The sequence below is a fragment of the Symsagittifera roscoffensis genome, chromosome 2 (genome assembly GCF_963678635.1).
Source record: "Symsagittifera roscoffensis chromosome 2, txSymRosc1.1, whole genome shotgun sequence".
Lineage (NCBI taxonomy): Eukaryota > Metazoa > Xenacoelomorpha > Acoela > Convolutidae > Symsagittifera > Symsagittifera roscoffensis.
Window position 1 is genome coordinate 76,503,273 of NC_087063.1, and position 17,004 is coordinate 76,520,276.

Genomic DNA, 17,004 nt, shown 5'->3' on the forward strand with positions numbered 1-17,004 from the left:
TGTTTTCTCGAATATTTTATATTTTTTTTTGCGGCGAAGCAATCAAGCAATCCGCGCTATCAAAAAATAGGTTGATTTCGTTCAATGTTTCTTCATTTGATTAGTTTTCTGGAAAACTATGAAGTTTTTGCACATCGATCGAAGCTATCATAATCCTCTTAAAAAGCAGTTTCTTTGATTCTCGTGCAGTTTCTTTGCTCGAATAGTTTTTGCCAAAACAGTACACTATCTCGGAGAACCAATTAAAGCTACCCAAAAAAGAGCTTTGAGCTTTTTAAAAGGTTCGTTAAAATAAATAATTGGTTTTAAATGTTTTTTATCAAATATTTCCGTACTGAGCTCATCATAACCAATTACAATCAGTTTTTGGTCTCAGTTTAATTGATTTTACACTGCACGCAAAGTTCATGAAAACGCACATATATGATGTTCCACGCTAGGTCGAAAATAAGTTTTCCAGCTCTCTTAAGTGCCATAAGAAAAAAATGGTACCATTATTACACTTTAAACGAAAAAGATTTCAATGCTCTTTTGGAATTTCTTTGACGCTTTTCGAAAACGCTTTCAAAAAACTTTAGTTTTGGTTCACCAAAATGAATGTCGTAAGACCCTCTGGATAGTCAAAGAGTAAAAAAAATAAAGTAGGCCTTCCCCACCCCGATATTTTTGCTGCCTCAAATAATTTGCAAATCTAAGAAGGTTATTTTCATCGGAAAATTAGGCTAACCACAATCCACAATGCCATCACGTGAAGATCTCTTTCCCTCAGATTTTCTTGCTTGTCAACAATAATCTCGATTATAGCAGCAATCCCAATTTCACCTTCCAATGCCCCTGACAATTGCTCATAATACCAATCACCTGCGTTTTCTGCCCTTTCCCAATAGTTTTTGCCTAATTGAGCGTAAGTTAATGACATTTTCACCTGAAAAATATAACATGTTTTGTCTCGAACCTGAATCGAGTGAGACAGCAGGTAACTCTAGGATGTAACAAACCAGTTGATATTTTGCCCAGAACTTAAAAGCTGGTGAGTAATTGAATTCTGATTATTGGCTTCGTTTTTGAAGCCTAAGAATAATCAATTGACACAGCTATAAAAAGATTTTGCCCAAATCTTTCACTTGTGACGTAGTATTTATGCTCTTAGTGGTTTTTGTGTCCCCGACCGGAATTCAAACCCCTTTCTCCGGAGCTCCAGTCGTAAATTTTACCACTGGATTAAAAAAAATGGCAAGCGAAGTTTTGAAAGCGCTATAAAAATGAAAAAAAATTACCACGAACTTTTTTTCTCCACGACCTTGATTGCCATCTTTTTGTGATTTGTGATCCTCGCAAGGTACACTACCACGGGCCAAAAGTTCATCAAGGGTCAAGCTGGAATTGACAAAAAACGCCGGATTCAATACGGTAATTTCTTAATATAATTTGTCCACCAACTTTAATCCAAATTGAAACCAACAACACTGATTTAGCACTCCAATTTGCTCGCTGGATGACTGGCAGGTACTAATCAAAACTGGCGGCGAAGTGACGCACAGCTCCAAGGCCGACAATGAACAAAACTTAAACTCCAAACTAATTGACACTAATTTATCTATACATCACATTTCGCTCCGCTCATAAACTCTCAATCATAATCTAAAGTTGTCTGAAACTAAAATCTTTTAGAGTTTTAGACCTTTGGTCAACCCTCTCCCTGGGCATTTTGTTTGATGTACTTTTTGATGAGTATATCGCGGCTTTTAGTTCCTTCTTCGCATTCCGTATACTTACCCGTTTCTCCCTCGTTTCCCTTCGGGATAAATGTTCGATCGTGAGCCCTCTAACTTCGCAAACTCTTCCTTGATCCCGTTTCGTATTGGCTTGAGTCTTGTGAATCTTGGCTTGAATAACCAGGCTCCTTCGCTTTCTCCGTTGTCTCCAATCCACGTCGCAGTAACGTGGGTGCTAAATCTAACCGCGTGTGTAGTAGGCTTCTATGTCCCCAGTTTCCTTCGCAATTCCTTCTCAAAATTTCTTCCGTCGTTCTTAAAAAATACTTCAATACTTGAATTCTTTTTCGACATCACTTTTAAGGAGCCTATAGCTGGTACTTGTTGTTAATTTTGTTCCATAATAATTTTGTAATTCGAAGCTATTGAACGTGATAGAAAATTATATTCAATTATTATCGACGAAATTTCAGTGTGGTCAGTGAACTTTGATTTTCACGAAAATGACAACAAGTAAATTAGATTTTACTTTCGAGCAATTCGCGAAACTTTATTTGAAGTTTTTAGGCAGAAAACAGTTGAGTTTCTGAGCTCTCTCAAAATAGCACAAATAACTTATCATTGAAACATAATTTACCGCTTTTTCGAATATTTTTTTGGCGTTTTCGATGCAGGGTTTTTCAATTTTTTTAGTCTTATTCCATCAAATTGGCTGTCGTATCAAAATGGGTGGCAATTCCAATGCTTTTGCCATTAAGTTCGATTTTCCCGCCTTTGATGAGAAACTGGAACCTTGGTCCATAAAATTTTTCTGCTCCGTTGTTTGAGTTGTAAAATTTGGGGTCTTTTTTCCGACTTTGTTGCAAAGTGACCAGCGCGAAAAAGTTTCTATCGGTACCAGGAAAAAATTTTCGGATTATTTTAAGTAAACAATATGTCCCAAAAATTCGGTTTTAGACATTCGTTTGGCTCCCTAGCTAGGTTCTTGCACTGTTCCAATATTAGATTTGGTGCACATTGACTTTAAGTTTTTATCCAGCGCATTACATACCTGATAGTCTTATGTGATAGCCACCAAACTCTTGTGGATGTTGGGGAGCCATTCTTCCCGCACCCGCCGCGTCAATAGTTTTCGTTTTCCAATGAAGGAAGCTATGAACTCTGGTAACTACCGCGCTCCTCAGTAGATTTGAAACACCAGCGGCTCATCCATCAGCAGGCTGTTTTTTCTAACCTTGAAAAACATCATGTTGTGATTGCCCCAGGTACGCCCACATAGATTGCACCTTCTCCTCCAGATTTTTGATCTTTTGTCACGATTATGTGCCTGAATGTCTCAGGCTGTATGCCGGCCTTGGGTTTAGTTTCGATCAACTTCGAGTTAAAACTCGCGGAAAAACAGTCGATTTTCTTCACTGTTTCACTGTCTCACGGGACGATAGTCACTACAATGTTGTTGGTGAACACCAGCCCAAAGAGTTCACCTTTGAACACTGACGGTGTCGATACTCAGGCGTTTTTTACACTGGCTGTCTCACTCGTCATCGCCTCCAGTTTTGCGTCCACGACTTTGATTGATGAGGTGCTTCCATTCTTAATATTTGGATTTCGAGAGAATAACTAAGAGATTTTTTGATTTGATACTTAAGTTTAAAAAACAATGGCCGAATTTGAGCTGACTGTGGATTAAATTGAACTACTTAAAACACTCACTCAATAAAGTGACCAACTGTTTTTTGCCTTACCGATACTGGCATGCTGATATGCTGATATGCTTTCTGACTGGTCGACGTTTTAGCGCCTATAAAATTACCCTCTTGCGACAGCAGTTTTGCCTTGTATTTGCTTAATGAGAATAATTCACCCACCATGTCAAATGGCTAAACCTTGTGTTATCCTCTTTGTTTTTTCATCCAGGTTACCAGCGCCTTATGATCAGTTATAACCGTTAAATATCTTCCGAATTATGCAGTGGCTGAAATATTCTCTCCCACGGCTAACATTTCTAGTTGATTCACAAAAAAAACAGGAATGCGAATGGGATTGGTGTCTAAGCCTGGGTGCTAAGTTGCTCCATCACCGCCCCAAGCCAATGGTGTTCGTCAAAATGTTTCTATTTGACTATAAATGCGCCCTGATTTTTGAGGCTTTGGAACGCTATTTCACATTCCGTTATCCATTAAAGTTTGCTTTTCTTGCTAAGCAGAGCTTTAAAGAGCGCCGACTATTTTGCGAGCGCCGGTCGGTTTTTATAGAGACTGTGCATTGAGCCCAAGAAGATATCAGTTTGACAGCAATTTCGGCAGATTTGTTTTATCTATTGGTTCTGTTTTTCTAACGAGAGTCATTTGATTCCTTTTTTGTGGAACTGTTTTTCTGCAATTTCAAACCATTTTTCACGATCGAGTTTCTGTAGTATTTTTTTCACCATTGCGATATTTTCAAAATCTCTACTCCATGACATTGCTAAAATTTCGCGTTTAAATGCATGCACTCCTGGAATTTTGCTTTTTCTAGAATCCAAGAGCCCTTAGAATTCCGAAAGCAGCGTAGCCGTACTGTAGAAAACGATTCTCAATAAATGAGTACCTGTAGATGTTCCCCCTTTTTGAGAGAAATTGCGATGCTTACTAGTGTCCGGATTCATACGTAAGATTCATAGTAGTGAAAGACTCTCTCCTGCTTTTTGTTCGCCATTTGTTTGCCCGACAAAATCCATTAGTTCTTACAAGTTCGTAATTCGGTTTTAGTTTTTTTTTGTACTTGACTAATCAGTTTTTCATTAGTTTTGTGATTAGCTTAATCAATTTTCAACTTTCTGATTTAAAAAAATCGCATTTTGGTTTTACTCTTTGCGTACTTGTGTAAAACCTGTACTTTTGTCATCAGATTTCAATGCTGGTTTTGCGAGGCGTCCTTCCTAAGCGTTAAAAAGAACAGCGATACAAAAAATTATTCGATCATTCTTCTAATTTCTCGATAAGGCCTTGCTTTAGCAATTCATCATTTTTGATTTCAACATTGTCCAGAATGGTGATAGGCGCTTGCCCGATATTTTGTTGCACCGGAGTTAGGTTCTCAAATATCTCCGCTTGAACCTTATAGTTACGTATTCGTTCCACGTGTAAAATAAAAAAAATTATGAAATTGTTTTTTTAAAGTGTTCCTGTCAGCCAACCAGAGGCTTCTCCATGCCGCTACTTGCTTCTTGCTCCTCTTGAATCGGTTGACCTTGAATGTTCATCACTTCCCCACGGATGCCTGATTCACAGGCCCGTTCGATAATCGATAGTTGACAACCACCGATGTCGTCGATGACCTCATCTGTCGTAGATCCTTTTGTGTACAGTGTCAATTTCATCTTCCTCATTAGTTTCAGGGGATTTTTTTCATAAACCCTGACTTGGTCGTCCTCCTGACCAATCGGCGTCAGCTTTTGAATCTGCATTTCCAAAATATAGTTGAACTCCCCGATAGTAAACTTCGAAAACGGCTACTCACTATCGTTACACTCTTGGGTTTGCCCCCGCTACCTACAACTCGATATGAGGATATAGTTGTTTCAGCCAACTAAATCCCAGCTGTGCGATCCTCCCTGGCAATCATTTACCATCCCTCTGCCTTTTTCACTTTAGGACGATATGCCTTTAAGCTCCGGTGAAAGATCACTTGAGATATCATCCCCGTGGAAAAGGCCCAAGCGGCCTCTGTCTGCAGTTTTTCGCCATTGCCAAGTACTCTCTTAGTGACCGGTCATCTTGCAGGAATTGAAAGTCCGGTTCCTTGCCGGACCCTTACCCAATTTTTTGGGAGTGGACCTGCTTTTATCGCAGTTGAAACATCTTCTTTCCGCTTCTTTCCGTTTCGGAAGTTCTAGTCGAAAATCTTTCATTTCGATTGAAAAGTTAATCAAGGACACTAGGCAATTCTTTATTTAGCTTCTCTTCTTCAGCGTCTCATAGGACATGCTTTTATTAGAAATTGCTCTGGGACAGATTATGCGTTTCTATCTTGCCGTAGAAAAATTTTTTTTTTTATAAAATCTTTTTTAAAAAAGTGTCGAAAAAAGTGATTACTTTGCTCCGTGTCTTCTTCGGTTTTTTTTCAGTTCCTCCTTATCCTGTTGAGTTCATTCTCAGACATTGAATTATTCAACCGTTTAACACTAGATAAGGAAAAACTGTCTGAATTATCGTATTGAATTTGTTTAGTGCTGATATGATATGTTATTTTCAAAATTAGATGATTGGATAAAAAGTGAGTCAGAAATTGGAGAAAAAGTTATTATTAGGATCATGTATTTTAAATTATTTTTGGTGAAATAGTTTTTTGGGTTAAATTTTTGAGAGACGGTACTATTAAAGTCAATCTCCCATGTTCAAATGTCGCATATCTACAGAGAACCAAATAGGATAAATTTTCACAGTTTTTTTTGTTCATAACAATAATTTTTAGTAGTTTCCGATTCAAAAAATTACTGGTTCTAACGCTTATTTTTTCTAACAATAAAAACTGATTTATTCAGTTTCAGATCCAAAACAAATTGAAAAACTCACCTTTAATTCAACATTTCTCAACAATTTTCTTGCAATTTCTAACTTTGACTCAACTTCAGTTTCACCAAGTTGATTTGAAAATTTGAATAATTGATCAAGGCAGAAGAAAATGTTTGATTTTTTTTCGAGATCTGAAAAACAAGCAAAAAGTTTTTAATAAGATACCAAAATTATCCAAGAGTTTTTTTTCTACTTAAATTACATTAGCATTGGAAAAACAATTTAAACACGATAAACACCATGGTTGTTTTCCAATTTGTGAAGTGGTAAGAACCACCTCACGATCTGGGATTCAACTATGATATCATGATCATTAAGCAAACGGCCATAAAATCAGTTAATAAACCAATGCGATGCCCTTAGATCGATATAAAATCGGTAGTTCTCCTCGAATGTTTTTACCAATAAAACAGGCGAAGTCGAACAAAGGAGTTTGGCAGTTTTCGCAGCTTTTTTCGCAGCGTTTTCGCAGCTTTTTTATACAGTAGCGTCTTAATCTGACTAGAAAATTATTCTTAGTTGAATGAAGGCTAAGTTTTTGGTCCAATTAAATGCAATTTTATCTTTCAGAAGATCATATAAGAGGCGAGAGGCGGAAAGTCAGAATCAATATCAATTGTTTCTTTATTTACAAATGATCAATCTTGATTTTTTCAAAATTAATTTTCAAAACTAAAAACCATACCCAAAATATTCAGCAAAGTTGAATAGTGCAAGCTGTCTCATTTTTAAATTACATTTTAAGTTGTGCTAACCTAGGCAGATAAATTTGACCAAGCAAGATTTAGCTCGACATTTTCGGACTAAGAAGACTATATTTGGACAAAAGTTATTAACGCTAGTTTTGCTCGTCTTCATGTTTCGATGAATTTAGATTTTTGACGAATCCAGCTATGAGTAACCACGGTTAGAAAAACAAAATAAAAACTGAGATAATTTGAAAAAAAAAATGACTTTTTTATTAACAGAAAAATTCTAGTTGTTATACTTCCTTATTTGAAAAATCACCAATCATAGACCTTTCAAGTAATTTTCTGATCTTACAGAATTGCATGAAAATTGTATGTTTAGCATTTTAGATTTTTGAAAAAAAAGTGCGACTAGCATTTTGATCAAAACGAATGCTTGCCTGTATGTATCAATTTTCAGCTCCACTGTAGGCTTGTAACTTAAGAAGTGGAATTTTGGTCGAGAAACAACATCTGGTGTTTGAAAGCAATTTTGTTTGAAACGTTCAATATTTATTAGAGAAAATGCTTGTTATATCAGCTTTACATAGGTTTTAAAATTTAAGTTGTGTTGTTGGAAGAAATTTTTGTTCAGTTTCATTTTTAGCAATTTCTTAACTTTGTTTTTGTGATTTGGTCTATAGGGCATAGATCAAGTATTATTCTGTTTCGTTTGTTTTCTTTGTTTTATTATTTCAATTTGTTTTATCAATTTCTTTGTTTTATCATTTTAATTAAGTTTTGCAGAAAAATCAATTAATCAGCAATCAAAATTTCTCTTCCCATGCTTCTAAAATAATGACAAGATTATTCAGCATATTGGTTTGTTGCAAGCGTCATAATATCTTTTCAAAAAAATGTTGTTTCATCATGCTTTATTACTTTTCCTTGAACTAACATTAAACCAAAATACGTAAATGGGTTTAGTGAGATTTTGATCAAGTTTTCAAAAAAATTGACGGTGTTAGTAGGCTAAATTTTACAACCATAAAATTCATGATTTTTTTCAGAAATGACGAAATTGTTTTTTGTTTTCCCTCCTGGGTTTTTCGACACACTGCCAGTATTAGATCAAGTAGTTGCCCAAGCACTATTTGGAGGTGGATCAATTTGCAAAACTATGAGAACAACCTACGTTCCTCAAAATGGTCAAATGGAAAATAAATATTTTTTAAAAGTTAATAAATCATGTTAGCAGTTGAAACTTTTGTCATTCTGAATCCAAATGTTTGCGCTATTAAACGCAAAAAAAAATCGCCTAAATCATATACTTCAGCTCAGCTGATTACTCAAAAACGGACATTCTGAACTCATTTTGAAGATTGCGGCTCAATAATCTGGATTGTGGGTGTTTGTTTCAGAAATAAAATCGAAGTGCGAAAACTAAAACTGGGAAGGAAGTTTTTATGATGCAATGCGTTTTTTTTCAGTGATAGTAAAGTAATCTCATCATTTGCTAACGTTGGCTTTTTGGTCCGACTTCTGAAAACAATTACGGAATACTCTTTCTAAAAAATCAAGCAAAAATAATTTTATCGTATATCATGGCAAAAGTCACAAAAATCAAGCTATTTTTTAAATTGTTTTTGAATGTGCTACCCATTTTTAGCTAAGAAACAGAGAGGTTTTTGGGTTCAAATTGGCAAAACAGTAATTAGAAGACCCTCAAAATCTCACAAAAAAGGTCGCAGGTGAAGTATCGTTTGGTTTGGGGCTCATGGCATCAATAACTTTCTGATTGACAGATGTGTAAAACATTACGAGGTCAAAACGTTTACTTTATGAAAAGTAGGCGGTTTCTGCAAAAAAAGCTCTCTTATATCATGATATTGTGTTTATATCTCTTTGATATCGTGTTTCCCATTATTGTACTGTATCGTATTGAGCTCAAAGGTTCGTTTTTTCCAACAAGTTTTTTAAATTACGATAATCTAAAAGACAAAAATCAACAAGCAATCAAAATTTTTCTTCTCATGCTTCTAAAATAATGACAAGCTTAATCAGCCTGATGGTTTGCTGCAAGCCTGATAATATCTTTTCTAAAAAAATGTTATAGCATCATGCTTTATTACTTTTTCTTGAACTAGCAAAAAGGCAAATTAAGGTAACGGGTTTGGTGACTTTTTGTTCAAGTTTACATAAACGTTTCAGATTGACAGTGTTAGCAGGCTATTTTTTAAAACCATAAAATTCTTGATATTTTTCAAAAAGTTTTTGTTTTCCCCTCTTGAGATTTGTAACACAATACCATTTGTTAGGTCAAGTAGTTGCCCAAAGTCAATTTGGCGATAGATCAATTTGCAAAACTATGAGAACAACATAAGTTCTCTATATTGGCCAAAATGAAATTAAATAATTTTTAAAAAATAAGTTAGCAATAAAATCATGTTAGCAGTAGAAACATTTGTTATTTTGAGTGCAAATGTTTGCACTCTTTAACATACAAAAGTCGTCTCAATCATATATTTCAGCTGATCTCTCAAAAACGGACTTGCTGAACTTAAGTTTTGATAATGCACTGCGTTTTTTCTTTAGTGATGGTAAAGTCATCTGATCATTTGCAAACGTTGGCTTTCTGATCCGACTTTCAAAAACAATAATGGAATATGAATTCCGAATAACGCAAGAATAATATTATCGTATTTCAAGGCAAAAATCACAAAAATCAAGCTCTTTTCATAGTTTTTAGAGAGGTGTTTGGGCTGAAACTGGCAAAACAGTAATAAGAAGACCCCTAAAAACTCACGAAAAAATGTCGCAGGTGAAGTATTGTTTCGTTCTGGGGCTCAGGGCATCAGTAATTTTCTGATTGTAGATGGTGTAAAACATTACGAGGCCAAAGCTTTTACTTCGTGAAAAATGGGCGGGTTCTGAAAAAAACTGCTCTATTGAATCTTACTGTAATCTCGTGTTTCTTTTGATTGTTCTGAAAAAACAACATGTTTAAAAATTTTTCTCTGGATTCAAGTGACCTGCACGCATTGTGCGCCAATTCAGCATAGAAAAAACTCAAAAGTCAAAATTGCCCTTAAATTGTGAAAATGTATTCCATTGAGGTCAAAGGTTCAATTTTTTTCCAACAAAATTTTTTTCTAATTAGGAGGCTTTAAGTGGCAAAATGCATTTTTCTGCGTTTGAACTTCTGTTTGGGAGAATTTTTTCAAAAACTTTTTCCCACTCAAAAGTTACTTCACACACAGTAAAACTAAGTATTAAGGCTTTGCACTGGTCCGAGGAATATAATTTTTTAATTGCTCGACTGCTCCTCGATTTTTAATAGTCGTTAATAACTAGTCAGTTTTTGCAGTACGTGTCTTTTGACAAAGAAAATATGAAACTCTGATCAAGACAGTGATTGAAATTTGGGAGCAGTTGTAAATTGAGCAGATTGTTTGCTGCTCTCGCAACCCAAAAAAAAATTGAAATACAATCAAAGAAAATGTCAAATTGGTACCTGTGAAAATGGAAATCATTTTTTTCTCCGTTTGTATTTATTTTAAAGCAGCTTAAAAGTGTTTTAAAAATTTTTTATCTACACCTTCAAAGTGTTTAAAAAATTGATTATCTACTTTTTGCTATTTTTATTTTCATATTTGTGCAAAAAATTGCTAAGTTTATCGAAGCCTAGCTTTTTCAAGTTTTAGAGACTAAATGAAGCTATTGATTTCAAAACACGATTGATATGAAAGTTACATTTTTAGTTGAAAACTGCAACTTTTTTTTATTTTGTCAAAGCTAAATTTGGAAAATTTCTGAATTTAAAAAAATTGTTGCCTGACTTATTTAAAGACACTCGGGTAGTGTTGAGTTTGCGAGAAAAATCAATCAATTATACAATGAGACTGGTTCTCGTCAAAAAACGTTTGAAGTTCTGAGTAAAAGGTTGTCAATAAAGTAGAATTATGAAGAAAAAAATTTCGAAAAGAAAGAAGAATATTGAATTTTATCACCCAAAACAAATAGTTTTTGTATTGCAAAGCGTCATTCTCCAAAAGATTTGTTTTAACAAAAGTTGTAAACAATTTGATTCAATTTTTTGCATCTGCTTGTTAGAATTAATTAGTTTGAACTAATTTCCGAGCCATATTTCAACTTATTTCAGAGACCAAAAAAATTATGATAAGCTTTTTTGATAATATGAAACTTTATATGAAAGCAATTTTCCACGTTTTGGAATTAAATAACAAGCTTCTTTGCATACTTTTATCAGAAAAACTTTATAAAAGTGGCAAAAGCATACTTTTGTACTAGGAGACTTTTTGACAAACTTCTTCCCCATACTATGGAAATCTATGATAATGATTTGTGAACCTTTGCGTTTTCTTTTTCACGGCTTTTTTTATTCTTAACTAAAACTAATTTATCAAAAGAAGTGCCAACCAATAAATGAGCTGTTCAACTACAGCAGCAACTGAGCAACTGAGCAACTGAGCAATTGAGCCACTGAGTAATTGAGCAACTGCTTGCTTGGTACCACTTGTGTCTCCAGTGAGTACAGGTCAAAATTAAACGTAATTTATGCAATCAAAAATGAATATGTTATTATAAATCAACGATTTGCGATCTTGACTAAGAGAGAGCGAGAGAGCAGATCTTCAATAACGAAATTCGAAGAAACGTTTTTAAAAAAAAACGCATATAACACTTTAAGTTTTTTAAAGCAACTGCTGATGCAAAATTTTTGGCGCCACACATTATAATTAGCACTTAAATTGTATACCCGAGTTGACGAAACATGCCTATCAAACACTTTCACAATATGAAAAAAAGCCGTGCTATTTCAATTTATCCAGAGACGAAAAAAAATTATGAAAATAGTATGATAAGATTTTTTTGATAACATGAAACTTTATATGAAAGCAATTTTTCCAAGTTTTGGAATTGAATAACAAGCTTCTTTGCATACTTTTTATCAGAAAAACTTAATAAAAGTTGCAAAAGCATACTTTTATACTAGGAGATTTTTTGGCAACCTTCTTCCTCATACTATGAAAATCTCAGATAACCATTTTTACCATAAGTAAAAATACAAAAATTTTTGTTTCAAAATTTTGTTTTCATACCAAACACACTAAAAAAAAATTTTTCTGTCATAAGAAAACCCAGAGTGTAACTGGCAGTAACCACGCAGATAAAGTTCGTTTAGGATATTAGTCATTTAAGTTGATATTAACATCTTCCCACATATTTATGTTCCAAAAACATAATTTTAGTATATGGCTAAAACAAATTTCACTAACAAAAATCGGTGATTGGGAAAAGAGGCTAAGTTTAGGTTTGTCCCAAAATATGAAAACGAAAAAAATTTGTTAACAAAAAACAGTGGTTTGTGATTTTCTGATTTTTGGGGGTTAAAAACTCAACTTAGACTACGTTATAGACAAGTTAATTCAAATTTGGCATTCAAACTTTTTTTCGTTAAAAGTATTTTCAAGCACAGAAGCAAGTTTGCAACCAAAAAGTAGATAAATGAGTTTTTACCTCAATTTTTTTTTCTATGGAAGAATGAATCTCGCACAAATTTCATAAATGAAATTGTGTGATATGCATTTTTTTTTGCTTGAAAAAAAATTTATGGAAGCCAAAGTTGCTCACAAGTAACTAAAACTTAAAAAAAAACCCTCGAAAAAAAACTTTTGATTGAAAAACAGCTTGTTATACATTGTTATTCTATGAAAAAAGTAACATAAACAGTCTTTTCATTTACTCTGTGTAGGTAATTGTATGATAGCCATTTTTCTTGTAAGGAGGTTAACGCGCCTAAAATCGGAGTTAATAGAGCAGTTAGTCACATCAGTTGAAACTGGAGTGACTTCTGATAAATATTTTGTCACCTACTCTAAAAGTACTTGGAAAATAAGCCTAATTCAATCTTTCTGTTCCGCATATCTTAAGCAAAACGAGTGTAGATTAAATATTCTTTTAAGTTTTTTTTATCTAAAAGCATCAACTTTTTTTTCAAAAATGGCCTAGAAATTCCCAAAAAAATGTTAAAAGAACCAAAATCGTTTAGATAAACGAACAACCACCAAATAGTATAGGTCAAATTTCTCAAATATTTGAGCTCTAGGTTCGAAATTGACATCCGAAAAATTTTTTACTCTTTCCAAACACTCAAACTTGTTTTTGTGGGAAAAATGTTACTTTTCCTTAAATGGTTTTTAACGGAATCTTGGTACAATCATTTTGATGCAGGGCGGTTTTGTAACCACCCTTCCATATTTTTTGATGAACTGGTTGTACAATTCACAAAAGTTAAAAAGAATTATAGCAACTTCCTGATCCCTATTGGAAAAAAGCTGTTCATTTGAAATGATGAAACTTTTCGAGTTTAAAAGTAGCACATTTTATCTGCAGAAAATATGTTTTCTTCACGGTACTGTCGTAAATAATAAGGTTCTGATTGCTGGAGTAATAAAAAGGTCTGATGAGTGTTTACTTTCTTAAAATTAAGTTTTAAGGTCTTAGATTGAGCATAATATTCAGCTGCTGTAAGTCTGCGCGCTCGCTTCTATCGCTCGAATTAGGACGAAAAACTATAAATTTTGACTGATAGGTCTTAGATTGAGCATAATATTCAGCTGCTGTAAGTCTGCTCGCTCGCTTCTATCGCTCGAATTAGGACGAAAAACTATAAATTTTGACTTATAATAACTAGACTGAAAGGGATTTAGTATGATTTTATCACTCAACCCAGCCCGATGATTATTTGTAGTACCTGATTTTGCGTGGAAAACAAAAAGAAAAAGCTAAAACATCCTTTTTTCGTCATTTAAGTTTAGCTATAATTGTATGCTTATACAACTTTCTTATCTTTATTAAATTATATACAAAGACTAAATTTTTAGTGGAATTATTTTTATGTATTTTTTCTTGGAAATTTTAATTTATTGAATAAAAAAACTGCCTATGATTCAGTTTTGTAAACAAAAACGTGAGAAGAAACTTCGCGCGTTCTAAATTTGAGTAGCAAAAAACTAACTATATTTTTAAGAAAGATCAGTTGGTCATGTTTTTCGTCAAAAAAAAATTAGCTAAAACTAAACCCGCGCTGCATCCCACGGATAAAAATTGTTTATAATGAAAAAAAATTTCGTTTTAAATTAAAAACCAAAAAATTGATTATACTTTCATTATAATCGATTATTTCCAAATAAAAGATAATCCTTTAAAATCGATTAAAATAAAAAAATGGATAATAAACCATTTAAACTACAATATAATAGTTTATAATGCATAAATAGATTATATTTTCTGTCTTTTATTGCAAAATTTTCACCATTTTCAGATAAACTCTTGGCTCACTCGAACTCTAGCCCTAATCAGACAACCTCAGACCCCCAAACTACCTCCCCAAATTACGGTTTTAAAATTTTTTTAAATCGATTATTAATTGATTAAAATCGTTTTTTTTTCTCAATTTTAGTAAAACTGCTGCTAAAATCATATCAACATCAATTATTAACGCTTGAATTTGGGTGCTGTTAGTGTCGCTACTAAAATTAAAAATTCAGTCTCAAAAGATGATTTTTTTTTCGGTTGCGCCGATCTTGGTTAATTTTTCTGAATTTCGAAAGGAGTGGCATAATAATTGTGCTCAGTATATTTTTTCTCCCGACAATTTTCGACATTTTTAACTAGCCATTTTTGACGGAGTTTTGTAAAAATCAGCTGAAAAATATTATTGCCCTGAGCTCAAATTTGAAACTTATTTTTTCTGTGATCTTTTTTTGTAAAGCTATGGGTGTTTAGACTTCGCCAATTTGGCCAATTTTGGATAAACAACGCGTGATACATTTTGTTCTATTAAATCGTCAGCCGAAATTTAATCGGTCATAAGAATTGATCCAAATTGAGTTACTGCTTATTTTTTGTCTACTTACATTGCGTGTGGGTTGATGCTTTTCGAAAAAAAAATTGTTTATTCATTGTTTTTTTTTTAATTTCAACAGATTTTAAAACTATTCCACAGATTCAAAAGAAAGTCGGAACGTTCAGGGTTTTGCCATGGTACGAGCCGTCTTGTTCTCTTTAACTTATTTCAGATTTTAAAATTTTGACCCACGCAGTTTCGTTTGCGCTAATCGAAAGATATTTTTGCAATTTAATTGTGAGAGGGGGAGGGCTTAAAACCTAGAGAGCCGTGAATTTAAATCAATGGTAGAAAAATATGAAGGCTCATTTTGTTTCACGTCATTGCTGATCAAATCTAGTTTTTGCAAATACTTGAGCAAACTCACTTTGAAAATACTTTGTGATCTGAAGATTTTATTTGCGTACCTTTACTATCAGAAACGTTCTTTTGAATACAAAACGCAAAGCTTGAGTTTAATTTTATTCTTTGATCATAATATTATTATTAGCTCAAGCCAACAAAACTCTCTTCAAATGGCCACTGAAAAAGTGCAGCAACTCAACGGAAATCCAGAGGCGTCAAAAGGGGTCGGAAAAGTTCGCATATGTGTTATTGGAGCAGGTCCTTCAGGGCTGATGACCTTGAGAGCATTGCAGAGTCTAGATGTGAACAAGTTTGAAATCATCTGTTATGAAAGGCATTCGGAAATTGGAGGCATATGGAACTTCCGGTTAGACAAATAATTAATTTTTACAATTTAAAAATTTTAAAAATTTAAATTGGATATTTGCAGATCGCCGCGACCAACATTTTTTTCAGAAGTTGCAGATCTAAGAGACCGAAATAAACCTCCGCAAACAAAAAAAAGCGATCGGCACGGCCAAAGACTAATAACTAAGATCGAAGCATCTGAATCCAAACTAGCCCTTCCAGACTGAGTTTTTGGTCGCGGCACTAACATTGATGTGACTTTGAAAGTCAGAAAACTAGTTGAGCGACCCGGTAGGGCAATTAATGTTTGATTGATTTAAAACACTTTAAACCGATCGATTGAGTAAAATCTCGCGGAGTGTTTGTGACCAATGTAACATTTCGTACCTGCAGTTTTACTTGCAATCGAAAAACTAGAGACACTTGAAAGTTTCAATAGAAACACGCACCGAATATTCATGAACAAAAACTGATTATAATGGAAAAATGTTGTCAATATAATCAATCCACTATTGTTGCAAAGTTAGAGCATAAAATCAATTTTAGTGTCATAATAATTAATTATTTCCGTAAAAACACAATCCAGTGAACTCCGTTATAATCCATTTAAAATCCGTTTGAAATGACTATAATGGATTATAATCTCTAACATTTGCAAAATTAATTGCAACACTTTTAAATTTTTTTCATTAAATTTTGGGGGTTTAAAGATCCGAGCCAGAACTTCAAGAGCAAAGAAAGCTTGCAATTGAGTAAAATGAAGTTTTAGCTGAAGACGTTATCATTTTTTGTGCGACTTAATCAGCTTTTTGTGTCAAAGTCAAAGAATAACTTATTTTCAGCAAAAAACTTGAATATTTTTTACTGATTATTCGAACTTTGTTTCTTGCTGGTCTAAAAAATCATGGGTGATAAAGATTCCAGTTATAATGAGTTTCGGTTATTTTGACCCATTAGTTTAATCATCACTGGTTGTTCAAGTTAGTCAGTAGTATTTTACTTTCTGAAATGATATTTCGGACCAAGTTAACATCGCCCCCCCCCCCCCCCCCAAATGCCTTTAGGGGGGAGGATGTTAACTTGGTTCTTAGCTCAATTTTTCAGCCAATCAGATCAAAGCATTTTGCACGCAGCGCTTAGCAAATTTAATTTAAAATAAGCGCCGGGGTGGAGGATCTTAACTTGGTCTATTAGGGGGGGGGGGGGGGGGGGGGGGGGATGTTAGCTTGATCCGATATTTCTTTAGGGCGGTCGAAGGACTTGATGAAGATGGCATGGAACCTCATTCTGCTGCTTACCATGAATTAAAAGTGAACTCGTCCAAGTGGCTTGAAGAGTGTCCCGAATTCCCCTTCGAAGAAAGAGTCGAAGATTACCCTACATGGCAAAACAACTTAGCTTATCTGAACAAATTCACAAATCACTTCGGTCTACGAGAC

At 34.0% G+C, this 17,004-nt stretch overlaps 1 protein-coding gene across 1 annotated transcript in view; it reads left to right on the forward strand.

Annotated features, from left to right (window-relative positions):
- Nucleotides 1-951: 951 nt before the first annotated feature.
- LOC134839372 (trimethylamine monooxygenase-like) overlaps nt 952-17,004 on the forward strand; it is a gene marked incomplete in the record, with an annotated part of 48,380 nt that continues 32,327 nt past the window's right edge. The window contains 3 exon segments of the mRNA XM_063854900.1: nt 952-1,030; nt 15,363-15,584; nt 16,812-17,004. Of these exon segments, the coding sequence (XP_063710970.1) occupies nt 15,388-15,584; nt 16,812-17,004 (390 nt within the window).